The following is a 27,481-nucleotide window of genomic DNA, read 5'->3' on the forward strand; positions in this document are numbered from 1 at the left end:
CTAAATTTAGTTTTAGTGCAGATTCGTTCATACGACACAAAGACACAAACTTGTTTTACGAATCATTTCGGCCAAAGACCTATAGGATACAAAGACCTATAGAATACATGTATTCTATAGGTCTTTGTATTCTATAGGTCTTTGTTTCGGCTTAGAGGACTGGGTGAGTAATGTAAAATATCGAATATAAAATATATTTTTAATAAACAACTGGTAGCAAGATGAGTTGCAGATAATTGGTCAGTTTCCATATTTTAACTAACTCTTTTGACCTGTTAATTATTTTCAGCTCAATTCAACAGTGAAAAATCCCTATTCTATCACTTTAACGGCTCTTTTACTATAAGCGTGGAACCAGTCGATCATGTGTGTGTGTGTGTGTGTGTGTTGTGTATCCTAAATGAGGAAAATAAAACGTTACGTGACCGATTGTCTTCTTTCGTTTCACGGATTTCAATTTCTCGGTAATTTGTCCTGTAACGTGCATCTAGCAACATAACCTTACTGTTAATATCATATAAATTATTTCTAGTGTCATCTCATACACACAAATAAGCATGTAAACGATGTGCTTCAGCCGAAATAGCGACACAAATTCGTAGATTTCAGAAGCCCAACAGAACCCATCGCCATTTTGAATTGTGTTACAATGGAATGCGAGCAATTTGTAAGACTCAATTAACCATATTAATTTAAAAACGACGAACTGTTCAATTATATTAACGTATATAAAGTATTAATATATGATATGTAGTTGCAGTGGTTTATGGACGTTTCGTGCCTCTACCAGTTCGTGCCACTGATATTTGTGTTGAAAAGGGGTAGACGTTTCGTCCCACTGATAATATATAGCGGATGGGTGTGAATAATGCCGTATAGGTGTGAATGATATTGAGGTGTATATAAATGTAGAAAATTACAACAATGTTGACAACATTTATAATTATAAATAACAAACAAATAAAATGATCTAACGTTAGTATACTAATATTTGTAAATAGTGTATTATATGCGATAAACATAAAGCATAAAGTGTTGTTATTTTTTATGAATCATGTGTGTGTGCTTGTAATAATAAAATAAAATGATTTATTGTTAGTATAAAAACATGTGTTCATTCTGTTTAATAAATATTAAACATGAAATGCTGTTATTTTCTATGCTTCAATTGTATGTATTATATACATAAATAATAATATATAATATGAATGAACAATAATACAATTTAAAATAGAGTTGGTCTTTTTCTTTTAAGAAATGCTTATGCTTTACTATCGACTCACAAACTTTCAATTAGCGGTATGTGTCTTTACGTAATTAGCAAACAATTAATTACCGATTGGGCCTTAAATTTACCGACACGGGCCTTTAATGGCCAATTAGTTACCAATTAGTAAACAACTCACCGCTTTAATTATGATACAAACTGTGTAATTCACTGAAAGAGTAAATAAAGTCAGTTGAACACACAGTATATAATACGTGTGTTGTTCGTTGAATTCACAAAACCAGTAATGGCTTGCGAATATCCTTGTGTGTACTGTGCACGGAATGTTGGGGAAGAAGATAAAGCCATCTCATGCGATGAATGTGAAAGATGGCAGGATCTGTCGTGTGAGACTGGTGTCAGTCTCTGACAGTATCGAAAAATGATGAAAGGGAATGTCGTCGTTACAAGGAAACGTGCGAAAGTTTCCTGTTATGTTTTCACACCTATACGGAATTATTCACACCTATCCGCCTATATATTATCAGTGGGACGAAACGTCCAATGCCCTCCTACACAAATATCAGTGGCATGAACTGGTAGTGGCACGAAACGTCCAGTACCCGTTGCAGTAATCCAACTCCCAGCTATTGACCCTTTGGCTCACTGGTACATGTATGTACTCTTAAAAGCTCAGAGCATTCAAGAAGAACTAATATGATATGTAGAGCATTTTCGTCTTCATTGTTCACGTATTTCAGCCAATTGCTGACCACATGGCAGATCATTTCACGCACACAGGGAAAGATCCGCCTTCTTCGAAAATCAAGATGAATCCGTCGACATGTATGTTTGTATAAGTTTTGAACTTCTATTTGTGTAGTTGCTAGACGAATGCTTCAAATGTTTTCACTCATTATGAAGTAAGAAAAGATGCTATGTTTTTATGGGTTAATTGTGTAAAAAGATAACTGTGTGTGCTTATAATTTATTTGAGGGTCCGAAAAAAGCTCTTTGATTATAACAAAAACAATAAGATACAAACTTATAGCAGACAAGCCATTTTCAGCAATATGTACCAGTCCATAAAACAGACGCAATCCCAAAGCAAAATGGTAGAAAAAAATCCCTATTGACAACAATTCTCAATTTTTTTCTTTCATTAAGTTCTACTGATGATTTATTCCCTATTTTATTTCGTTTACATCTAACAGAGTATATAACTATAATTTAAGTGAAAATTTTCTTGTAATTTGAATTATTTAACTTCTAGAACCATTTACCATTATAACTTCAGTGAAGGTTTTGCCCCCTGAATCGCCAGTCCAACCAGATCTTGTTCCACGCTTTGAGGAGTTGGTCTTTCATGACAGCAGTGGAGGACAGCAGGACCCTATTGACGGCTTTGTGGACTTAAACTTGTCCAACCGAGATCATGTCACTACTACCACACACAACATTTCCTCTACACAGTCTACAGAGGGGATCCCCAACTCTTTGCCAAATGTTGTACCCAGTGGTGTTTTTGGTTTGGCCTTCAGTTCATATGATCAAGATAGCCAACAGCACCAGGAACCCTTTTATTCCATGCCGCAGCTAAGACAGAGATTGCCTGCTGGGAAAACATTTCAAGATGGACCTTCTCTTAAACTGTTTGTTGCCAGTTGTGATGAAGACGCGACTCTGAAGAAAAGCTCGCCTAAACAGTTTGATGCCAGTTTGGAGGAAGATGCAAACAAAAGCCCACCTTTGCCTGCATGTTTGTATAGCACTCAGGAGCAGACTGCAATCCCTGAAGGTCCCAAAAAACTGTACACACAAGAACCTGTCAAACTGAGGAAAACCTTTGAGGAAGGGTATGTTTCAGCCTTATATTAACTTTACATGTGTTCCTTAACAGAACTTTATATATGTACCATAATATCCTAACTTTTTTTTAGAGCAAAAAATTTTAAGTTTCTTTTTTCTTTAAGCAAAAGAAATTTTGGTTGTTCAACCTACAAGTTTTAGGACCACCAAAACAGCAACAAAGTGCTTATTAAATTATACAACTACACAAACATTGTATCTGTTTTAACTGAAGGTTATAATGATGTTCTCTACTGGGTTGAATATTGTTTTCAGAAAAGTTGTACTGGGTACCACAGAAGCATTGCGGGACCTTGTTCAGTGCTACAGTAAGCTAGGGAAAACTACAGGTGTAATCTGTGATGAGGTAAAACTAGCAAACGTTAACGATCATGTCAACAATCTTAAATGGACTCCTGAATTAAACTACACATTTTGTTTTATCTATTATAATATTTTTAAGTACAGAAGTGGCCTTTTAATTTTTGGGAAATGTATTGAAGTATAAATTATAGTATAATTTGCAGTCAAATTTGAATGTTTTGCTGATTTTAAGTGGATGTCCTTGATTCAATCAGAACTTCTGTAAATTTTATTTTGAACATATTTTTGTACTGGACAATAACATTCTTAGTCAGTTTGCATAATATCAACCATATTTAATAATAATCTCAAGTTGAGGATATCTTAGAAATATAAAAAAAACATGATAAGCCTTGGAAAGAAAAATATTCAAAAAAATAAATCTGACATTCACAATGCTCCTTCATTGGTCTTGTGCTTGTAGTAGCAATTCTATGTAGGATTACTTATAAGCTCTTGGGTTAAATAAAACAACCACCATTTTAAACAGTCATGTGTTTGATTTATTACATCATTTTAAAGCATTTAAACACACCAACAAGATCTTTCCAAGTTCTTAAGACAACTATCTGGATTGTATTTTGGGTGATAAATTTCAGGCAAATTAATATATATGTCATGTCATGTTAGTCACTACTGATATATGTCGTGTACACTCGTGATACTGGTTATATTAATACTTTGGGAAAACACATTGGTTTCTTGTACTATAAATAGATATACATTATGAATACATGGGAAATGAAAGTAGCCTTGCTGTTTAGACTATTATAGGTTATCCCAAAGGAATTATCAACATTTTTGTCCCTGTAAGCACATTTCTAGAAAGTTGGAAGATATTTTGTGCACGCTATAAGAAAATATATACATATGTTGTGGACTATAATTCAAGCCCATGTCTCAAATTTATTGACCCTAGCTTTCTATACTTCGGTCTTAAATGCACAGGCTTCACTTATTCTGACCTACTTCCAATTGACCAGTCGCCAAATTATCGATCCCTCAGCCCACACAGTCACGTGGTTTAGTGATTGGAAAACTCCGACATGCAGATCACAATGATGGCGAAAGAGGCGGGTGAAATCGTATATTTTGTAATGATGTATCAGGCTATTTTCTACAATATTAAGTGTTAAAGCCACAAAATAAACTAAACTGCTTTGTAAAACTTTAATACAATCATAGATGCTGTAGAGAGAAATTGCGTAATCAAAATAAATTCGTAAACGAAAGGCTGACTATCAGAAACGTTTCATAAACATATATAGGGAGCTGATTAAAGATTCCTTGTAAAAATGAACATTTATTATGCCCCCCTTCGAAGAAGAGGGGGTATATTGCTTTGCACATGTCGGTCGGTCTGTTGGTCCGTCCACGAGGTGGTTTCCGGATGATAACTAAAGAACGCTTATTTCTAGGATTATGAAACATGATAGGTAGATTGATCATGACTAGCAGATGACCCCTATTGATTTTCAGGTCACTAGGTCAAAGGTCAAGGTCACGGTGACCCGAAATAGTAAAATGGTTTCCGGATGATAACTCAAGAACGCTTAGGCCTAGGATCATGAAACTTGATAGGTAGATTGATAATGACTCGCAGATGACCCCTATTGATTTTCAGGTCACTAGGTCAAAGGTCAAGGTCACAGTGACCCGAAATAGTAAAATGGTTTCCGGATGATAACTCAAGAACGCTTAGGCCTAGGATCATGAAACTTGAAAGGTAGATTGAACATGACTGTCAGATGACCCCTTTTGATTTTCAGGTTACTAGGTCAAGGTCACAGTGACCCGAAATAGCAAAATGGTTTCCGGATGATAACTCAAGAACGCTTATGCCTAGGATCATGAAACTTCGTAGGTAGATTGATAATGGCTGGCAGATGACCCCTATTGATTGTCAGGTCACTAGGTCAAAGGTCAAGGTCACGGTGACCTGAAACAGTAAAATGGTTTCCGGATGCTAACTCAAGATTTGCTTATGCCTAGGATCATGAAACTTCATAGGTACATTGATCATGACTTGCAGATGACCCCTATTGATTTTCAGGTCACTTGGTCAAGGTCACGGTGACCCAAAATAGTAAAATGGTTTCCGGATGATAACTCAAGAAGGCTTATGCCTAGGATCATGAAACTTGATAGGTAGATTGATCATGACTCGCAGTTGACCCTATTGATTTTCAGGTCACTATATCAAAGGTCAAGGTCACCGTGACCTGAAATAGTAAATTGGTTTCCGGATGATAACTCAAGAACCCTAATGGCTACGATCATGAAACTTAATAAGTACATTGATCGTGACTCGCAGATGACCCCTATTGATTTTGAGGTCACTAGGTCAAAGGTCAAGGTCATGGTGACCCGAAATAGTAAAATGGTTTACAGATGATAACTCAATAACGCTTATGCCTAGGATCATGAAACTTCATAGGTACATTGAGCATGACTCGCAGATGACCCCTATCGATTTTGAGGTCACTAGGTCAAAGGTCAAGTTCACGGTGACCGGTAATAGTTAAATGGTTTCCGGATGATAACTAAAGAACACTTATTCCTAGGATTATGAAACTTGATAGGTAGATTGATCATGACTCGCAGATGACCCCTATTGATTTTCAGGTCACTAGGTCAAAGATCAAGGTCACAGTGACCCGAAATAGTAAAATGGTTTCCGGATGATAACTCAAGAACGCTTATGACTAGGATCATGAAACTCCATAGGTACATTGATCATGACTGTCAGATGACCCCTATTAATTTTCAAGTCACTAGGTCAAGGTCACAGTGACAAAAACATACTCACACAATGGCTGTCACTACAACGGAGAGCCCATATGGGGGGGGGGCATGCATGTTTTATAAACAGCCCTTGTTTTATTATAAACTTGGATTTGTATTAAACGGCCTTATGGCTGTTTATATATAATTATTTTGATGAATATATTAAGTACCCAATCCAAATGACGCATCTATATCATTATGAATGACTGCGTTTTTTCCGTTTATTAAAATGTATTGATCTCTGATTTATTGTGTTTTCAAAAAGACACCGATTCTCTTTATTTAGATATATATAAAATTTTGAGTTAAACCATAATTTAATATATGCTTATTTCGTGGTTTCATTTACAGATAGTCTGAGTTGCATTTTTATATCATGTTTTTTTTAATGCAAACCAGTTACAGTTCACTCTCGAAAAATGATATGTTGGTTTTCCAGTGCTGGATTTTTATGTCCCCCACTATAGTAGTGCCCACTTTGCCCTGTCTGTTGGTTGGTCTGTTGGTTGGTTGGTTGGTTGGTCTGTTGGTTTGCGCCAACTTTAATATTTGCAATAACTTTTGCAATATTGAAGATAGCAACTTGATATTTGGCATGCATATGTACCTCATGGAGCTGCACATTTTGAGTGGTGAAAAGTCAAGGTCAAGGTCATCCTTCAAAGTCAAAGGTCATATATATGAGTCAAAATCGCTCATTTAATGTACACTTTTGCAGTATTTCAATATTCAAGATAGCAACTTGATATTTGGCATGCATGTGTACCTCATGGAGCTGCACATTTTGAGTGGTGAAAGGTCAAGGTCATCCTTCAAGGTCAGAGGTCAAAATTATGTGGACAAAATCGCTCATTCTATGAGTACCTTTTGCAATATTGAAGACAGCAACTTGATATTTGGCATGCATGTGTATCTCATGGAGCTGCACATTTTGAGTGGTAAAAGGTCAAGGTCAAGGTCATCCTTCAAGGTCAGAGGTCAAATATATTTTTATTTATATAATGCATTTGTTTATAACTACATTGTGTAGATCACCTTTATATGTTTATTGCAATGTTCACATTTTCCGCCGAATTATTATAATGTATTGTACACTTTACACATGAAGTCACTATAGCTGTCTTAGCCGCGTTGAAAACACCTTTTTGCTGTTTTTTTAAAAACAATATTTAAGTTACTAATTTATGAATGTTTCCGTTGTTTATAATCCACAGAAAATAAATATGTTATTGGGAGTAACTTAACAGTTTTCTTTTCTTGTGTACAGTACTTAACAATGCCTCAATGTTAATACATTCTGATGAACATATTCTGCTATTTATTAATTATCGACTATTACGCCGAGATTATAAAGTCCTAATATGTCATTCATGTTTTTATGCCCCCGAAGGAGGGCATATAGTGATCGGACCGTCCGTCCGTCTTTTTGTCACACTTTGCGTTTAGGTTTCACGTTAAGGTTTCGAAAAATGCTCATAACTTCTATGTCCCTTCACATAGCAACTTGATATTTTGCATGCATGTGTATCTCATGGAGCTGCACATTTTGAGTGGTGAAAGGTCAAGGTCATCCTTCAAGGTAAAAGGTTAAAAAACGTATCAAAGCGGCGCAGCAGGGGGCATTGTGTTTCTGACAAACACATCTCTTGTTTTTACAACAATTGTTTTCCTCACTTTGCAGGATTTGAACACTGAGAGAGACCTGTATGAGAAGGATGTACACTATATTGTGGAGAAGTCGCTGGGACAGGGGTCGTTTGGAACTGTGCATCTTGCCATGGACTCGAACAGAGGAAAGAAGTTTGTCCTAAAAAAAGTATGTACAACACATTGTAGTGCATCGGAGAGAGCATTATATGTATAAGCTGAAGAAATTTGCATCATTATACCTCTGAACAAGTTATTAGCTAGATTGGTGTGTTATCATTGATTTTTATGTATTAAAAACCTTGATTTGATTAGTTACTCTGACTCAATACTGTGTGATACAGGATCAGTAAATAAATATTTTGCAAGAGAATAGCTCTAGCCCAGTCTATATTAGCAACCTTATATCTTACCATCTAGGATCAGTAAGAATTTATGCAGTGAAATTAATTTATTTTACAAAGTACCAAGTTTACTTGACTTTCATCAAGTTATAACATGAGAATAGTAAATCATTGCATATTTTCAAGAATTTTTCCAAATTTTTATGAAGTGGCCTTGGTCCCCTCATTTTGTGAAAAAAATGAGTGGCAAATGTGTCAAAATTAGGAAAAAATGAGAAGAGATCTTTTTAAAATTGTTACAATTTGAGTCGGAAACTTCTTGAAATTTTAAGTCGCAACTTCTTTAATTTGTGAAAAATTGCCATTTCTAAGAAGGAAGAAGTAATGATTTTATGACAAACATCTTGTTTACTTCATTTACATCTTTTAAAGTTACTAACCTTATATGAAAGGCTACTGACCTCTTATGGGAAAATGCATTACATGTACTGTCAATTGAAAACCAGTATTTTTTTATGAGGTTAGAGAAGTCCAAAATTGAACAGTTTGGCCAAGCAAGTCAGAATTTTTATGTTTTTATTAATAAACAAAAATAAATTTTACATAAAACAGATAATTTTTGTGCAGTGCTTATTAGTGTATAATGGTTTGAAAATCACAGTTTGGTTATGTTTTTTTTTTCTTGAAAACCTCTTGCACAGAAAAATAATTGTTACAATTTTTTTGAAAAAAGGCCTATATCAAATTGAACAGAAGGGGTCATTGTAGGGCCCCTGCTCATTTCCATCCCTGTTCAGGGTTCGACATTAACTTTTATAATAGCAAGACCATCGGACCAACTCCTCTTGAAATGTACTAGCCCGAATCTGATGTCTACTAGACCATATATGACATAGCAAATAAACACAATTGTGTCATGTAACTGCTTAATCAGGATTTATCAGTAAATAATCAGTGAACACCAGAAAGTTATTTTGATGCATAGAATAAATCAATAAAATAAAATTATTTTGTTTGCTTTTCTTTGTTAAATTCAAGCCGTGGGCATTGACTCGATTTTCCATTTAGGATTAAATTTATGTTTTTGTTTTTCTTCATATTTACGTTTCCTGTCACTTTTACCATCGGATTGTTCTTTATTAACCTTTTTGTCGGAAGAAAATCCGAACTTGAACAAAGCCATTCTTTAAATTACATTCTCTTGTCTGCTATGCAAAAATGTTTACATTGACGATACCGATTTTCGATAGAAGTCTTAAAAAATATTGTAAAGTTTACGACGCTGCAGATCATTAATATTCATGACAACTTGACCAATGGAAACAAGCAATTTCTGCGGGAAGCTCTCCTTCGCGTCTAAAAATAGAGATGAATCATGTGAATGCTCTGCGTTATTTATATACGCTAGTTTTGTTCTGATGTAAATAACGGATACGAGAGTAATTTTACACATTCAGAAAAAAGGTTTTCACAGCAGTTTGTTATAGTTATATGAATCAGTATAGATTTTTTTATGTACGACCAGTCGGACAAACTAGCCCGCAGTTTTACTAGCCCGACCACCGATCTTACTAGACAATGTCTGTCGGACATGCCGTAGTGTCGAACCCTGCTATTAATTCTTCTTTCAACCGCTAGGGATCTCATAACAATCTCTTTTTACAGGTGACCAAAGCTTCCTTTGCTAAGAATGAAGTACTAGTACCAAGCATGTTGAACCAGACAAACATCACACGACTGTATGGACTGATAAATCGAGTGGGCCTAGATGGAGAACATATGGAGCTGCTTATTGAAGATGCAGGTAATCCAAGAGCTTTCTCAACAACATATAACCATGGATATAACCCACTCTCTGGTAAAGCATGGTTCAATGCATGTGGGCAAAGTGTTGTCCCAGCTTAGCCTGTGCAGTCCGCACAGCTTATTCAGTCACGTCACATTCCGCCCAAACTGGGAAGAAGAGTCACTCTTTTAAGAAAATACCATAAAGCAGATAGTCTTGTCTGTGATTGACCTGTGGGAATGCCCAGGTCAATCTGGGACGACACTTTAAGCATTTAGCCCAGTTTTCCTAGATTGAGGCTCATTATCCTGAATGTATAATTATTTTCCATGTCAGGACTCCGCGCTCCTGCTGGCAACTGTACCTTCTTCTCTGTACCTTCTTCTAATGTTTAGCTACCTTTACTCATTAGTATGCTGGATTCTTTTGCAATGTTTAATAGGTTTATCAAAAAAAGTTTTTTGTGTATCAAGATTTACCAATCCAAGCAATTGGTTGATGTGATGAATGGTCATGTAAATATGTATAGTCCCTTTTCAAGTATATTATCTCTCTCACAATGAGAAAAGACATGTCTGAACATGGTTCGGAATTTGAATAGCAACTCTTATTACTTTATTAACTTCATCATTCATGATCAAATTACGCAGTTGCATGTTTTTATTCTATGTTGATATCTTTTCCACAGGGATGTCACTGAACAAGTACAGAGCCATGAATCCCCAAATGGCGAGGAGGCAGGATGTAGTGTGGGACTTCTGCAAGCAGGGCTGCAGAGCTCTGGAGCACATGGACAAGTTTGGCATTATTCACCAGGACATCAAACGTAATCAACTTATCTGTTAACAATAATATCAGGCTTGCTCTGGGAAAATGGGGATTTATTCTTTTGCTTGCAGTGTGCTCTTGTATACCTGTGTGGACTGCACAGGCTATTGTATTGTCACAATGCAAATTGCGCTAGGCCAAGTTTTCCCAGAGTGCGGTTCATCATGTATAATGTATGTATATGTATGTATTTTTTATGCCCTCGGTAGGCATATAGCAGTTGAACTGTCCGTCAGTCCGTCTGTCAGTCAGTCAGTCTGTCAGTCTGTGCGTCCGTCCGAAAACTTTAACACTGGCCATAACTTTTGCAATATTGAAGATAGCAACTTTATATTTGGCATGCATGTGTATCTCATGAAGCTGCACACTTTGAGTGGTGAAAGGTCAATGTCATCCTTCAAGGTCAAGAGTCATAAAATACAATCCAAGGGAAGTAATAAGCTTTAAAAGGGAGATAATTTCTAAACCTGCCAAATGATATATTCAAATTTTATTTCAAAGCGGCGCAATAGGGGGCATTGTGTTTCTGACAAACACATCTCTTGTTTTATTATACCCCCATTACCATTGGTAATGGGGGCTATATAGGAGTCACTTTGTCGGCCTGTCTGTCGGTCTGTCCCGAAATCTTGTCCGGGCAATAACTATGTTGTTCATTGTGAAATTTTAAAATCACTTGGCACATTTGTTCACCATCATTGGACGGTGTGTCTCGCGTAAGAATTACGTTGATATCTCCAAGGTCAAGGTCGCACTTTGAGTTCAAAGGTCAAAAATGGCCATACATGAGCTTGTCCGGGCCATGACTATGTCGTTCATTGTGAGATTTTAAAATTATTTAGCACATTTGTTCACCATTATTGGACGGTGTGTAGCGCGAAAGAAATATGTCGATATTTCCAAGGTCAAGGTCACACTTTGAGTTCAAAGGTCAAAAAAGGCAAAACATGAGCTTGTCCGGGCCATAACTATGTCGTTCATTGTGAGATTTTAAAATCATTTGGCACATTTGTTCACCATCACTGGACAGTATGTTGCGCGAAAGAATTACATCGATATCTCCAAGGTCAAGGTCACACTTTAAGTTCAAAGGTCAGAAATTGCCATAAATGAGCTTGTCCGGGCCATAACTATGTTGTTCATTGTGAGATTTCAAAATCATTTGTTCATCATCATTGGACGGTGTGTCTTGCGAAAGAATTACGTCGATATCTCCAAGGTCACACTGAGTTCAAAGGTAAAAAATGGCCATAAATGAGCTTGTCCGGGCCATAACTTTTTTGTGACATTTTAAAATCATTTGTTCACCATCATTGGACGGTGTGTCGCACAAAAAAATCATGTTGATATCTCCAAGGTCAATGTCACACTTTGAGTTCAAAGGTAAAAAATGGACATAAATGATAATGGCATACTAATTCTTAAAAAATCGCCATAAATTAGATTCTCTTGTTTTGTGAAGACAGCATGCAAAATAGTCTGTGTCAATGCGGCACGTGGGGGTAAACGTCACGTCTGTGACAAAGCTCTAGTTTTCATTTGTTATGAAGCATAAAAGTTTGCTTGTTTAATTGCTTGGCTATGTTTAGTCTTTTATCTTATTACTAGAGCTGTAACGATTTGGATCGATGCATCGAAAAACTGGTTCAACGCCGCCGATTCGTTGTCGATACCAATATGGCCAATTTCGATTCGATTCACTGCAATCACAATTGATCCGCATTTTAAACCTTACTTTCCAAATCCGTCGTCTAAACTCTCTTGTCATTTGTAATACGTCTTGTGATTGGTCAGTAGCCAATATGGCATCCAATGAATGAATGAATAAAATGCTGAGCATTACATCAGCCAGTAAAATGGCGTCTTCAACCACGCTGAAAGACCCACCAAGAAAATTAAAAACAAAAGTATGGGAACACTTCGGGTTTCGCGCAGGTTTTGATGCAAAGGCAACTTGCAAAACGTGTTTTATTGATGTAAGTTACCCTAAATCTGGAAGCACTACAAATTTGAGGCAACATAAAGAGAAAACACTCGGTTGATATTTCAGATGTGAAATCTTCATCTCCCACGACAAGGTATTTTAACACGTTGGCAAAATAATCTGAGACAATGGGTCAAATGAAAGTGACTGATTTCAAATCTAAACTGACAACTGACAGGTTCGAATTTGATTACTAAATCTATTGCTGGTTTCTTGGCCCAAGACATGCGTCCATACAGTACTGTTGAGAGTCGTGTTTTTTTTTCTGTTAAACACATGTGATACATTATGCATTTTATGTTATTTAAGAATAACTCCACAGGAAGTTTTGTTCAATGGACAAACCAAACATGAAATAGTTTGCAAAATAAGCAGCAAATAGTTTAATTTGAATCCAATCGAAAATAATCACATCGGACCATTTGGTATCCAAATTGAATCGAATTGAATGATGGGTGAATCGTTACAGCTCTACCTATTACCAGATGAAAATCGATAGTGTAACAACGATAATATAAATGTGAGCTCTATTCTTTTGCTATTTTTAGATCGCACTCTGGGTTTTCCAAAAAATGGGAGAATGTTTTTGTCAACAACTGAAGAACAAAATTGTCAAAAAATGAGATATTTTATAATTGTTAATGGAAAAAGGGAGGACATAATAGAATAAATAAAAAGATCAAGTTTATCATGCTAGGCTCGAACCATGGAAGTGCCTGGCAAGCCTTGCGCTACCATGGTTCTAAGCCTCGCATGATAAACTTGTTCTTTATCCAAAACTCACATACTATTCCCTATTTCTTTGCATGAAACTGGTCCCCTTTTGCATTAAAGTGTACTGTAGCCAAATATAATACTTTGTTTTGTTAATAATATTTTCTTTTCGTTATAAAGAAAGGCTTGAGGACTTTTTTTTTAAAGCCAACTTGAACAAGTATGCATTACTTTTATTTTAGAAGTTTCTAGTTGTAGATAAATAATGCTCAATATGCTCACCATTTAAGTATTGGTTATACCTTTACTTTAAGCTGAAAATGTGTGCCTGACTGACCAAGGTGACGGCTTTGTGAACATGAAGATTACAGACTTTGGATCTGCTAAGTTTGCCCATGACCCGATGCACTTTGTGGGCTTAACCCCAGAATACCTCTCCCCAGAGGTGTGCAAATTGGTTCTACAGATGAGGTAAGTAGGGCAAAGAGAATTAAGTAGGGAAAAGTGAACTAAGTAGGCCAACATAGAGTGGAGTAAGTAGTGTAGAGTGGAGTAAGTAGTGTAGAGTGGAGTAAGTAGTGTAGAGTGGAGTACATGTAAGTACTGTAGAGTTGAATAAGTAGTGGAGAGTGAAGTAGGTAGTACAGAGTGGAGTAAGTAGTGGAGAGTGAATTAAGCAGTGTAGAGTGGAGTAAGAAGTGTAGAGTGGAGTAAGTAGTACAGAGTGGAGTAAGTAGTGTAGAGTGAATTATGAAGTGTAGAGTGGAGTAAGTAGTGTAGAGTGAATTATGCAGTGTAGAGTGGAGTAAGTAGTACAGAGTGGAGTAATTAGTGGAGAGTGAATTAAGCAGTGTAGAGTGGAGTAAGTAGTGTAGGGTGAATTAAGTAGTGGAGAGTGAATTAAGCAGTGTAGAGTGGAGTTAGTAGTGTATAGTGAAGTAAGCACTGCAGAGTGGAGTAAGTAGTGTAGAGTGGTGTAAGAAGTGAAGAGTGAAGTAAGTACTGCATAGTAGAATAAGTAGTGTAGAGTGGAGTAAGTAGTGTAGAGTGGTGTAAGTAGTGTAGAGTGAAGTAAGTTGTTTATAGTTAAGTAAGTAGTACAGAGTGGAGTAAGTAGTGTAGAGTGAATTAAGCACTGTAGAGTGGAGTAAGTAGTGTAGAGTGGAGTAAGTAGTGTAGAGTGAAGTAAGTTGTTTATAGTTAAGTAAGTAGTACAGAGTGGAGTAAGTAGTGTAGAGTGAATTAAGCAGTGTAGAGTGGAGTAAGTAGTGTAGAGTGAAGTAAGTACTGCATAGTAGAATAAGTAGTTTAGAGTGAAGGAAGTAGTGTAGAGTGGTGTTAGCAGTGTAGAGTGAAGTAAGTAGTGCAGAGTGGAGTAAGAACGGTAGAGTGGATATAATAGCTGCTCTGTGGCTTCAAAGCGTAGTAAGGTTCTTTGTTTTTCACTAACGCAGCTCTTGTTTTTTCTGCTTCTGAGCTCAATTTTAAGGCTTTCATTTTTAGATTATTCTGGTTTCAAACTTGTTATGAATGAAATAAATTACATCAATTAATTGCTGTTATTTTCAGATACAAACAACTGAACTTTGGTCTCTCAGATGATGACATAACAGGAAAGTCAGACATATTTGCATTTGCCCTGGTGGTGATGTTCCTGTACAAGGGATACCACATTCTACAACATGTGTTAACCAATGGCCAGAGCTCTTATGAAGCATACACCCCAGAACAGAGGCAGAGCTTGCACATGTCGATGATTGTCCAGGTATTTATGATAAGCACAATAACAAGAAAATGGTTGGCAGCGTATTGTTTCTAAATAGAACATTCATGGTATGTTATATTGATTGTGCAAAACACTTTTAGGATGAACAAATTAGAGGCGACATAAACTTTCATGAAACTTGTGAGAATTGTTTTCCACGGAATTCAGACTTGACTCTAAACTGGCTTAAAATATTTGTTTTAACAATATTTCAACTGTGTTCATAAGCAATAAGCAATTCTGGTGATACTTAAGATTTGTAAGTTGAATAGATTTCAAAAAATCTATGTGCCCTATTTTCAGTGATAATTGTCTACTTTAAAGTAAAATAAATAATCAAAATCAACTTATATTCCGTAAAATAAAGTAAACCCATAAAAAATCAGTGTTCCTAATAGCAATATCCAAAATTTCAGCGCTAGCTGTGGTATGGTAACATAGATGTAATGAGATACAAAATGCTCGTTTGTATTTTTTGTGGCACAATATATTCCATTTTAATTTCCTGCAACAATGTCTATTCAAACGACACACAAACACTTACTTGGTACATTAGCATGGGTTGAATTTATTATTGCCTATTGCAATGGAGAACTCCCCTTTTGATGTGATATGACCAGAATTAGGGGCTACTCTCGAGCATCCATTGTTCATCTTATTTCCATTGTTCCAGGTTGCCCAAGGTGAAAACTTTGTTCAGACTTTCATTCCTGATGAATGTTCTCCAGACATGAGGCTTTTTCTTCACAAGATGCTGGAGTTCAACCCTGTAGAGCGTCTCTCAGCCAGGGAGGCCTTGCAGTCTATTGAAGGTACATTAACAGGGACTGCACAAATACCTGCTGACACGCTCTAAATCCGAATTGACTGAAATCCACTAGGCTTGCATAAATTTCATTTTAACCAGGTTTTCCGAAGGAAAAAACTGGTTATTAGATTGGCGCATGCGGGCGGGTTGGCGGGCGGGTGGAACAAGCTTGTCCGGGCCATAACTATGTCGTTCATTGTCAGATTTTAAAATCATTTGGCACATTTGTTCACCATCATTGGACGGTGTGTCGCGCGAAATAATTACTTCGATATCTCCAAGGTCAAGGTCACACTTTGAGTTCAAAGGTCAAAAATGGCCATAAATGAGCTTGTCCTGGCCATAACTATGTCATTCATTGTGAGATTTTAAAATCATTTGGCACATTTGTTCACCATCATGGGACGGTGTGTCGCACGAAAGAATCACGTCAATATCTCCAATGTCAAGGTCGCCACGGCTAACAATAGATTTTTTAAAAAAACAAACTTACAAAGGGGGTTAATTTTGTTTGTTCATTTCAAAAGTTCAGTTTGAGTTTTCTCCCTTTATCAGATTTTTTTTTCACAATGAAAACCTGGTTTTGTGACAATTTTGTCCCTTGTTAAACATGGGATTAACTCAGCCGATTGCCAAGTAAGCCAATTGCCAATAATGGACCATTTGGCTAAAAAACCTACTTCGCTATAACTTATTATCCATACTATAGCCAAATTAGGATGAATTTTGCCTAAGTAAGGACAATTTTTTTTCAAGAAAATCTGAAGCAAGTGTAAGGCCTGAAGCATTGTGTGGCATCACGTTTTCTGCGCCACAATTGCACTGACATTAAATTTTTTAATTAAATGGTGCGTTTTAAAACCAATCAATTGAATTTTAAGCATGATTATGTAGATTTACCATAAAATAAGGTAGTTGGAAAAAATTTGACTTTCCATGCTTCACTTGAAGCATAATTATTTCATATAGATGTTCAATTATATGTAACAGAGTTTTGACAGTAAGTTCTTAAGTCTTATTTTATAGTCATCTCTTACCTGGTAAAAATACTACATGAAAATCCCTTTTAAAAACCTTGGCGTTAATGTAAGCTCTTTGAAATTAATCTTAGTAAAATCATTTTATTACAAAATCTTAGGCTCGTAATCAAATGAGCCTCGCTATTGGTAAACCGGGTTTAATGCATTAGTGACAAAAAAGCCAAATTAGGCTGCGCAGTCCGCAGAGGCTTATCAGGTACACTTCACCCAGACTTGACTTTTATTAAGAAGAGGCTTTCTTAAAACCAAAAATTCCGTAAAATTGGGAAGTGTCATTCCTTAATAGCCTGTGCAAACTGCAAAGGCTCATCTAGGACAACACTTTAAGCACTTACAATAAGTTTTAATTTTCACAGAATGTTGCTTGAATAAGCTTTATCTGGTGTGTGTGCAGGTCTAGACCAGCAAGTTGCCCATGATAAACAAAGAATGGAGCGGATGAGAGTGAAACCAGCCATGTCAAAACTGGAGATGCCCTCGCTTGTCGGGGATCAGGCTGGCCATGGATTTGTACCAGGTAGGAATCCTTTGCATTTGAGCTGCAAATTGGGAAAACTTTGCATAGACAGGATTTATGTTAAGTAAAGACTTTCTTTCCATGAAACATTTCGTAAGGGTGGAAAAGTGTCCTCGTTGATAATCTGGGATGACTCTTTGCACACATGCATTACGCCCAGTTTTCAATTCTAAAGGAACCTCCATGAGGTCTGGTAATATTAATTGTCAGGATTAATAATTACATTAAGCAAATAATATTCTTGGAATGCAAATACCAAAAGCCAAATAGTATGATTTTGTAATCAGCTTCTTTTTGTTGTTGCCATGGTTATGTTTATATTTAAAATTCATAATATTTTATATATTTTTAGGAATTTTTTTATTGCCAAATTGATAGACTTAGATAGATAGATTAAATGTAATTATGCCATGGCAGCTTTCCACACAGCAGAATTTGAGAAGCACCCTGTAGAATTGTTTTCCCTTAAAGTAACATAAAAACTGGAAATAAAGGAATATTTCGCAAAAGATTTAGTAAAATAAAGTTAACCTATAAAAAAGTAGAGACTGACTGAAATTTTAGCTATTGCTATACAGAGAATTGATTTTTTATGCCCCCCGAACCAGATGTCGTGGGGGCATAGTAAAATCGCACCGTCCGTGCGTTTTTGTCCGTCTGTCCGGATTAGTTTCAGCTCAATAAGTCAAGCAATTGTCAACAGATCTTCACCAAACTTCATGAAAATGTGTAAGGCAATAACATCTAGGTCAAGTTCGATAATCAGCCAAATTGACCTGTACATTCCAGAGTTACGGCCCTTGAATCATCATAAAATTGGGTTTTTTCTCATTTCCGCTCAATTACTCGAGCACATGTCATAGGATCTTCGCCAAACGTCATGGAAATGTGTAAGGCAATAATATCTAGGTCAAGTTTGATAATCGGCCAAATTGACCCAGACACTCCTGAGTTATGACCATTGAATCATCAAAAAATTGCATTTTGTCGTGTTTCCGCTCAATTACTCCAGATATTGTCATTGTATCTTCACATTACTACATGAAAATGTGAAAGGCAAGCACATCTAGGTTAAGTTTGATAATCAGCCAAATTGACCCAGACAATTCTGAGTTATGGCCCTTGAATCATTGAAAAATTGTATTTTTTCTCGTTTCCGCTCAATAACTCGAGCAAATGTCATAGGATCTTTGCCTGCACACTTCATGAACATGTGTAAGGTCATAAGATCTATGTCAAGTTCAATAATCAGCCAAATTGACCAAGATACTCCTGAGTTACGGCCCTTGAATCATCGAAAAATTGAGACGGGGGCATATGTCTTCCGATGGAAACAGCTCTTGTTAAGAGTTATTGTACAAAATATTTGTTTAATATGCTCCCCCAAAATTTATTTTGGGGGGAGCATATAGTCGCTGCTTCGTCTGTCCGTCCGTTTGTGTGTCCGACAGTGTGTCCGTCCGTGTGTCCATCTGTCCGTCCGTGTACAATTTTTGTCGGGGCTATTTCTCAGCAACTAATGACTGGAATTCAATGAAACTTTATGGGAAGCTTCACTACCAAGAGGAGATGTGCATATTATCAGTGGGTTCTGGTCGGATGATTTTTCACAGAGTTATGGCCCTTTGAAATTTTCCATTAACTGTACATATAGTGCAATTCTTGTCCGGGCTATTTCTCAGCAACTAAAGACCGGAATTCAATGAAACTTTATGGGAAGCTTCATTACCAAGAGGAGATGTGCATATTATGAGCGGGTTCTGGTCGGATGATTTTTCACAGAGTTATGGCCCTTTGAAATTTTCTATAAAAAAATTCTTGTCCCCCCAACTACTGTGCCCTCAAGATGTTTCCTTTTATCTGAATATATAGTGCAATATTGTGAAAAAACAAACTTTGGGGAGCATCACCCGTCTCCGACGGTTTCTTGTTTTGAGTGTTTATGGGCTTTTAAGGCTATCGTCTTTCTACCCGAGCGTTATTCTGCTATTCCAATGGTAATGACTTCATGATTTAAGTTTGCATTGAAAATAAACTAAGTTAATTTAATGTTGTGGTTCTTTTAACATTAATGTTGCTTCTTTGTCTACAAACAAATATTTATAATACAAACAGTTTACATAATATACTTCTTATATATTTACCCCACCATCACATGTCATCTTATACCATAATTGACATAAAAGTATTGGCAGAACTATATTATGGTAAGTGCAGATTTCTTTTCCAATTTCATTTCCAGATGTCAATAAGAAACTTTGCATTAAGTTTGATATATATCAGTTATAGATATATGCTATTTGAATTCTAATATTATGTCTCTGGCTAAAGAAATTGTTATAAGCCTGCCTGTATGAAACAGTGAAGCTCAGAAACCTGGTTGATAATTCAACAGTTCAGTATGTGAGGACTTGTCCTAATTTTTATGTAAAAAGGACATACAAGTTTGGAAAACAGTATTTCTGCTATGTCAGATGTCAATTAGAAATGAAATGTGAAAAAAACAATATAATTAAAGAGCATTAAAATGAGCTGCGTTCTGTGAAAAGAGGACTTAATGCATGTGTTTGATGTGTTATTCCACTGGGTCCACACTTTGATCCTTGACTGGATTTTTTGTTCTGGAGAGACTTCCTTTTCAGCAAAAAATCCATAAAAGCAGCAAGTGTTGTCACTGATTACCCTGGCACAGGCTAATCTTGGATGACATTATGCTCATGCATTAAGCCCCATTTTCCCAGACCACAGCTAAGTAGGCTGTTTAGGTAACTTGTGTCAATCTGTCCACAGAGATTGCTGAAGAGCTAATGGTGAGTGACCATGGTCCAGTGAAGTCTGCCACAAAGGACCGACTACGTAAGATGATTGCTGACCCGTACACTCGGGGGGGCAAAGGCATAGCTGACCCATACACCCGGGGCGCCAAGGGCAGTGGCAAGGGGAGAACGACCCCAGTGACCTCTGTGATGACCCCACGGCATGTGGCTAGCAAAAAGATGCATATGTATCCAATGACAGATGCCAAGGTATGTGAAATAATTTATCTGAAGTGTATTTGAGCCGTGAAAACTGGGCCTTAAGCATGTGATGATTGTTGTCTTAGATAAGCCTGTGTAGTCCGCACAAGCTAATCAGGGACGACACTTTTAGCCTAGACTAGATTTTGGTGAAAAAGAGACTTCCTTTAAACAGAAAATTCCATAAAAGCCAAAACTATTGTCACTGATCAAACTGTCCATACTGCACAGCCTAATCTGGGTTGACACTTTACGCACTTGCATTAAGCCCAGTTTTATCAGAAAGCCGCTCATTTATAAAAGACAATGTTGTTTGCTATTTACTACCCAGACTTAATGTATATATGTTAGAGTTCCATCGTTTTCAGTAATTGCTCTAAATTAAAAATACATGACAGAAAACTTATGAACCAGCTTAAAAAAAATAATTGCATGGGAATGAAATATTATAAGGTTATTTTTCATCAACATTTCCGCAATTACAGGTTTAGATATTTACATATTGATACTTTTTGCCATTTAATTATAACTGCAGAAAAAAATCTGTTTGTTTAATTCTTTTCCAATGAATTCTTTACTTTATGTTAAATGTGATAAGATTCACTGGGCATATTGCATGCACGACTTGCACATGAAGTTTTTATTCCAGATTAGCCTGGGCTTACTGCAGGTGAGACACTTTCCGCTTTTATGGAACTTTCCGTTGAAAGGAAGTCTCTCACACAAAAATCCACTTTGTGTCTCAAGTGTCGTCCCTGATTAGCCTCATAAGGTGATATGGAATGACACTTAAGGCTCATGCATTATGCCCAGTTTTCTCAGAATGTAGCTCTTTATTTTCTTTAGGAGATTGTGGGTGTGACTGAGAGGAATGCCCCGATTGCGCAACCATCAGCTGACAATGACTCGCCCATGGATATGGCAGCCTCACCCATGATCGACATCCGTAAGGGTCCCAAACCAGCCACACCACAGTTTGTGTACCAGCAACCTAGGAGGCCAATACAGAGGACGACAAGTGACGCCACTCAGGTCAGTGTTTTGTTTCACTATGGGAAAGGGGCCCAGGCCCTATGGATTTGGATATAATAGCATTGCTTTGACTTAATTACAGGGGTGTGATTTTTCTGTGGATTTCAGCGGATAGTGTTGTCCGGGGGTTGTTTCTGAGATTTGCGAAAATTCTTAAAAAAAATTAAGGGAGGGGGCATGATGGATTCCGCAGACGCATTTCTTAAAAGGCCCGGATTATCATATTACACTTGTAGATTCTACCTGAGCATTTTTAAAACAAGCGATATCATTGGCTATTGTTTCCCGATCTTCTAATAAAAGTCGGTCTTTTATAATTTGTTTGGTAATTCCTTTCTGATTCATGTGCTAATGGCGACATTATGAAGGGAAAATGAAGATTATTGAACGAAGGAATCTCACAAAATATCGGAGATTTACTTATTATTGAAAAACAACTACCAATGAGAATTCAAACAACAGTGGATATAAAGCAGAAAGCTATACCAATTTCTGAATGGTTATGGAAGATGGACTGTATAGGTAAGGCAGTGTATTCCATGTAAAAACCTTGAGCAGCCCCTGGAAAAGTGTCGCTAGTTGAAGACTGTAACAGTGTTTACCATATTTCCAAGGTAAAGACTATGAGCTCAACCGAAAGTTTGTCGTCATTGTTCAGAGGCAGCGGAGCACATATTGTTTTTGATCACTATTAAGAATGTTTACTTTGTTTATCTAACATGTTAAATGTGAAGTTAAACAGGTTTTCATAAATAAATATTGTAATGAAGTTAAAATAATTGCTTATTTTAATGTCTGTTTTAAGGTTTCGATTCGTGTAGTTAAAATCAGTCGACAGAATTTTCTTCCCCTCGGACTTCACCTCAATCAGACAGACCCTGTAATTAAGAAATTGGTTTATGTATTATTGTTGACAAATGCTTGAACATTGAGAATAGGTGTTCCCTGCAATAAGGAAATTGGTTTATGTATTATTTGTTGACAAATGCTAGAACATTGAGAATAGGTGTTTTCAATGTTATATTTACTTAGGTTTAACCCATAGAGCTGCATTAAATAAATGTTTTATTTTATTTATCCCCCCCCCAAATAAATGTTTTATTATATTAGCCCCCACCCAATTTTTGTGTGTTTGGAAACCTTGAATTGGAAATTTACGCAGTCATTTGGGGGAAGAAAACATACTTTCTGACTGGGGCCTAACAACATCCACACATTTTATCACAAAAGAACACTACTGCAGGTGGACTGCAGACAGAACGCCATGCAGGTGGACTGCAGACAGAATGCCATGGAGATGGATTGCGGACAGATGGCCTCAGCTAGGACGCCCCAACAGTGCCAGGTAACAATGAATGGCTCTACCATTCTCCTAGTAAGCCTTTGGTGACAAATTTTAAAGTTTCAATTACTTTTCTTAAAATATTATTTGAAGCTACGGGAATACGTCATGCTGAAGGTGAGTTACTGCGATCACCCTATGTCAGGTGAACATCATGGTGCAGTGTGCAGTTGCATGGTAATTCGTTTCCACTCAAAAAGCTGCTTTTTAGCTCACATGAGCAAATTGTGATCACCCTGCATCCAGTGTTATGCTTGTTACTGCTCTAGAGGCCTTATCTTTCATATAAACTAGATGAACATTGGTCAGATCTTGACAATATCTAGGCAGAGTTTTAGGCTTGTAATGTTCGCCAAAACCTTTGTCACTTGGTCAAATATTATAAAAACCTTGGCACAACTCTACAGGCCACATTTATAACTCAATCTTGATGAAACTTATGTCAGAATGTATATTTTGACAAAACTCTTGTATCTAAGCTAAAAAATTAGGTCATCAGATCAAATCTTATAATAAAAACCTTGAAATCGCTGTAAAGGCTTCATTTATGACTCGGTCATAATGACTAGAAGAAACTTTGTCAAAATGTTCATTTTGATGTAATGAGGGCTATGCTTAAATCTGGTTCAAGTTGGGTAAAAAGCTGTATCACAATGTGTAGTCTTTAACAGTCGTTGACTGTAAACTCGTAAGGTGAGCGCTTAATTGCTATATTGGCCCTCTTGTTGAGTATTGATCATAAACATTATCTCAGTTCATAATGACGATCATTACTACCAGTAGTTGTCCCTGTTCAATCCTGGCATTGATTGTCATAGCATGTGTTAATTACAGGAACAGAAATCTTGATGCTTTTTATTGCTATCCTTTGTACCAGTTATGATTTATAACTCCATTAAGTTTAGTATATTGAAGTGGCATTTCTTGGCTGAGTTTTATAATCCGAATGTTACTGATGCCCAGGTTGTGTTGTAACCTTGTGTGTTTTAGCCTGAAAAGTATGAGTCTGGCTCAGGTAAAATGGGTTTTAATGCATCTTGTTAAAGGGTTTTCCCAGGCTAATCAGGGAGGACTCTTTCTGCTTTTAATGTATTTTTAGTTTTAAGAAAGACTCGAAGTGAAAATAGTTAAGACGGAAAGTGTTGTTCCTGATAAGCCTGTGCAGACTGCACAGGCAAACCTGGGACGACACTTTACGCTTGTGCATTAAGTCCCGCTTTCCCCAGAGCATGGCTTTTATAGATTTATGTGTTGTTTTTAAGGTATGTATAATCCGGCCATCACTGTTATCAGGTGACTGAGGCTCATTGGCAGACCAACCAGACCTTGAGACAACTGACAGAGATGTTGAAGGGTGGCGGAAGACAGGTCACCGGTTTGGTAAATATTGCCATATTTAGAGGTTGCTGTGGCATATTGGATATGGTGTCCTTCTAGGGAATGGGAGGTTACTGATCTCCACTGTGGGGGCGTTCTTTAGATCTCCTTCAATGACATTAAGTACTGGTTCTACTCAGGAAACAGACTCAAGAGCATTTTGAAAAGCCTTAGGCGTTTTATGCAATAAAGCTGAAATAAATAGGTTTAAACTAAATATTTGCACTGGCTTTTGAGAAATGTATTTCAGAGTCTTTCATTACTATTCTAATAATCATTTACCAAAGCTGTAAGCTGATGTGTACGAATTAACAAAACATACTTCTAAAGAATTTTCATGCATGGAGAAGTGAAGGAATATAAAGATTTTTGTGTGATGGAAAAACGCTTTAAACTGTAAATTGAAAAAGCCTAGTGCCATACAGGTCATATGCTCATAACAATTGTGGGTATTAAATTTGTATTTATAGAAAAGTATGGACTGTTTATAAAGTTATTTTAAAAGAGACAAAAGTGTTTGAAATAACAAACATATTCCACAGAGTTTACTCTCATGATCATGAAAAAGTGTGACAATTAAAAGAAAGATTTTTATTGACCATTGTCCTGGGCAAAACTGGGCTTAATGCATGTGCCTGCACTGGCTGCTCAAGGTCAACTCTTTCTGGCTTAATTGGAGTTTCCCTTAGAAGAGATTTCCTGTAAATGAAAAATTCAATAAAGCACAAAGTTCCCCGATAAGCCTATGGAGACAGCACTTTACTAAAATGCAGTAAACCCAGGTGTCCCAGAACATGGTTCATATGTAAAAAAAACAACCTCTGTGACCTAAGTAAAAAATAACTGTACATTTATGTAATATATGTAGGTTTTATACGTCAGTTAACAATATTGGAACATTTCTGTAGGTTCTAGAGCAGGTGAAGCAGATGTTGAGGGACAATCAACAGAGGGATATGTTTATGCAGAACGTAAGACAAGCTGGGAATACCACAGAGACAGAACAGAATGGGCCACTAGACCACAGCCAGGTCCCAAGATTTGACAAGATCTTCTTTTAATAATTCAACAAAAAACACTTGAATGATGTGGTGTTACAGATTTAGAGAGTGCTTTTGTATTTGTATTTTTGTGTCTTTGACTTAATATACATGTAATATGCTATGACTTTAAAAAATCTGCTTGTTATTTTCTGTGTTATAATACTGAACATTTTTTTTAATCAGGAAAGATACAGGCTAAAGCAAATAAATTTGTTTTGAAAGCAGAAGTTAGATTATGTGTATGTAATTTAAGGATAATTTCTTAATCATTAACTGTTTCATGGTAGAAGGTTTAACTTTGTAAAACGGTAATGTCCCCTAACTCTGATTTAAGCAATTAAGTTGTCAGTTATTGGCAAAATTAAGTGATTTTTTCTGATAAACTAGCCTACCTTAGCAAAGTGCGAAAAGGTTAAGTGGCCACCATGACTGATGTTCTGATGCAAGGTTATTAAAACAATCTTAAAGGCCTTAGTTAATGAATTCAGATGCATGTTTTAATGATTTAATGCGCTAAAATCATATTTTGCATGGACAGATAAAGATTGCTTGATAAAAGTTTTGTTTCTACATCTCATTCCTGTCTTGTTGTATGTGTGTGATCTATGACAAGTTCTGCATCTATTTTCTAAGACTATTTTTTTCCGGATAGCGCTAGACTTCCCAAGGCACAGGCAATGCTGTCAGATCCATTTTTTTGCACACTATGTAGTATATTTCTAAAGATAAAAGTTGATATGGTATGTAATTTTGAAAGGATTTTAAATGGGTCAGCTTTGTTTAACCGCTGGACTATTGGGGGTTTCCAAGCTCTTGCGCTTTCCGGTATGTTTATTGTCCCCTACCGGTTTATGGTTTGCGCTCGGTTTGTCCGTCAGTCCGTCTGTCCATCAGTCTGTCACACTTTTCTGGATCCTGCTATAACTTTAAAAGTTCTTAATATTTTTTCATGAAACTTGAAACATGGATAGATGGCAATATGGACATTATGCACGTCATTTCATTTTGTTCCTACATCAAAAATTCTGGTTTCTATGGCAACAAATAAACTAGAAATACTGCTGAAAATGGTGGTTTTCTGGATCCTGTGATAGCTTTGAAAGTTCTTCATATTTTTTTCATGAAACTTGCAACATGGATAGATGCCAATATGGACATTATGCATGTCATTTCATTTTGTTCCTACGTCAAAACTTGTGGTTGCTATGGCAACCAAAAAATTAATTCTGAAAATGGTGGAATTTCTGACAATAGTGAAGCCGGTAGGGGACCATATTTCTTGACAATAGCCTTGTTAATACTGACAGTCAAATTACTGACCTATATGTCAGATTAAAGACCCATTTGAAGGGACGTCTGGCCCTATTTTCCTCTCAGTATATTAGTCCACCTATCTCTTTCCTGTCAGTTCTCTGACTTCTATTGTTCACGGCTGTTTCATCGGCATCTGTGTAGACTCTAACTACATTACTAACATATGAAGTGTGAGTTTCGTTCCAGTACATTGATTTTTGCGAAGTTTAATGTTTTCAATTAGGATATAGTTGCTGTGTGGCTTCAAAGTGCAGTAAGGGGCATTGTGTTTCACAAACGCATCCCTTCGTTTTTTATTTATAATGACGATTATATACTTGTTAATTTGAACTTTCATTCGTTATCATTAAAACAAATGGACGCAATTATTTAGAAGAAAACTGTACTCTTTTGTTCCTAACCGAACTGGAATGAATAAATGGTATGAATGTGTACTTTGTTGGATATTAATTTTAGAAAGTCGATTTTAATTTCAAACTCGCTGTATGTCCGTTCCTTATAAGAAACAATATAAGTCTTATTCCTAAGGCGATAAAAAAGAATCAATTTTAGATTTCATATGTTCCTTGTAATTATATCTACATCAACGTATCATAATACATGTATGTGCATTTAAACACACTTAAACATGACATTCTAAATGGTAGCAACATTTTTGTAAATCAACTTGCCTTTAGAGAGAGAAAAGCGTCTTATGAAATGCCAGTTTTCACAAATC

The 27,481-nt window shown here is 36.5% G+C and overlaps 1 protein-coding gene across 3 annotated transcripts; it reads left to right on the forward strand.

Annotated features, from left to right (window-relative positions):
• The first annotated feature begins 356 nt into the window (after positions 1-356).
• On the forward strand, positions 357-27,195 carry LOC127841780 (uncharacterized). Of its 3 annotated transcripts, none has more exons than XM_052370855.1 (16): positions 357-464; positions 1,969-2,053; positions 2,505-3,063; positions 3,332-3,422; positions 7,887-8,021; positions 9,862-10,000; positions 10,671-10,808; positions 13,823-13,979; positions 15,078-15,273; positions 15,947-16,085; positions 17,516-17,638; positions 20,429-20,664; positions 21,502-21,687; positions 22,931-23,032; positions 24,323-24,409; positions 25,315-27,195. In XM_052370855.1, exons 2-16 carry the CDS (start codon positions 1,984-1,986, stop codon positions 25,465-25,467), a joined length of 2,511 nt encoding a protein of 836 aa, XP_052226815.1. In that variant the 5' UTR covers positions 357-464; positions 1,969-1,983; the 3' UTR covers positions 25,468-27,195. The 3 variants fall into 3 exon arrangements, with proteins under 3 accessions (XP_052226815.1, XP_052226814.1, XP_052226813.1); XM_052370854.1 differs by lacking the exon at positions 357-464 and adding an exon at positions 492-667 and having other exon boundaries at positions 22,958-23,032; XM_052370853.1 differs by lacking the exon at positions 357-464 and adding an exon at positions 494-667.
• The last annotated feature ends 286 nt before the right edge of the window (positions 27,196-27,481 follow it).

Source organism: Dreissena polymorpha, chromosome 8 (assembly GCF_020536995.1).
Source record: "Dreissena polymorpha isolate Duluth1 chromosome 8, UMN_Dpol_1.0, whole genome shotgun sequence".
Classification (NCBI taxonomy): domain Eukaryota; kingdom Metazoa; phylum Mollusca; class Bivalvia; order Myida; family Dreissenidae; genus Dreissena; species Dreissena polymorpha.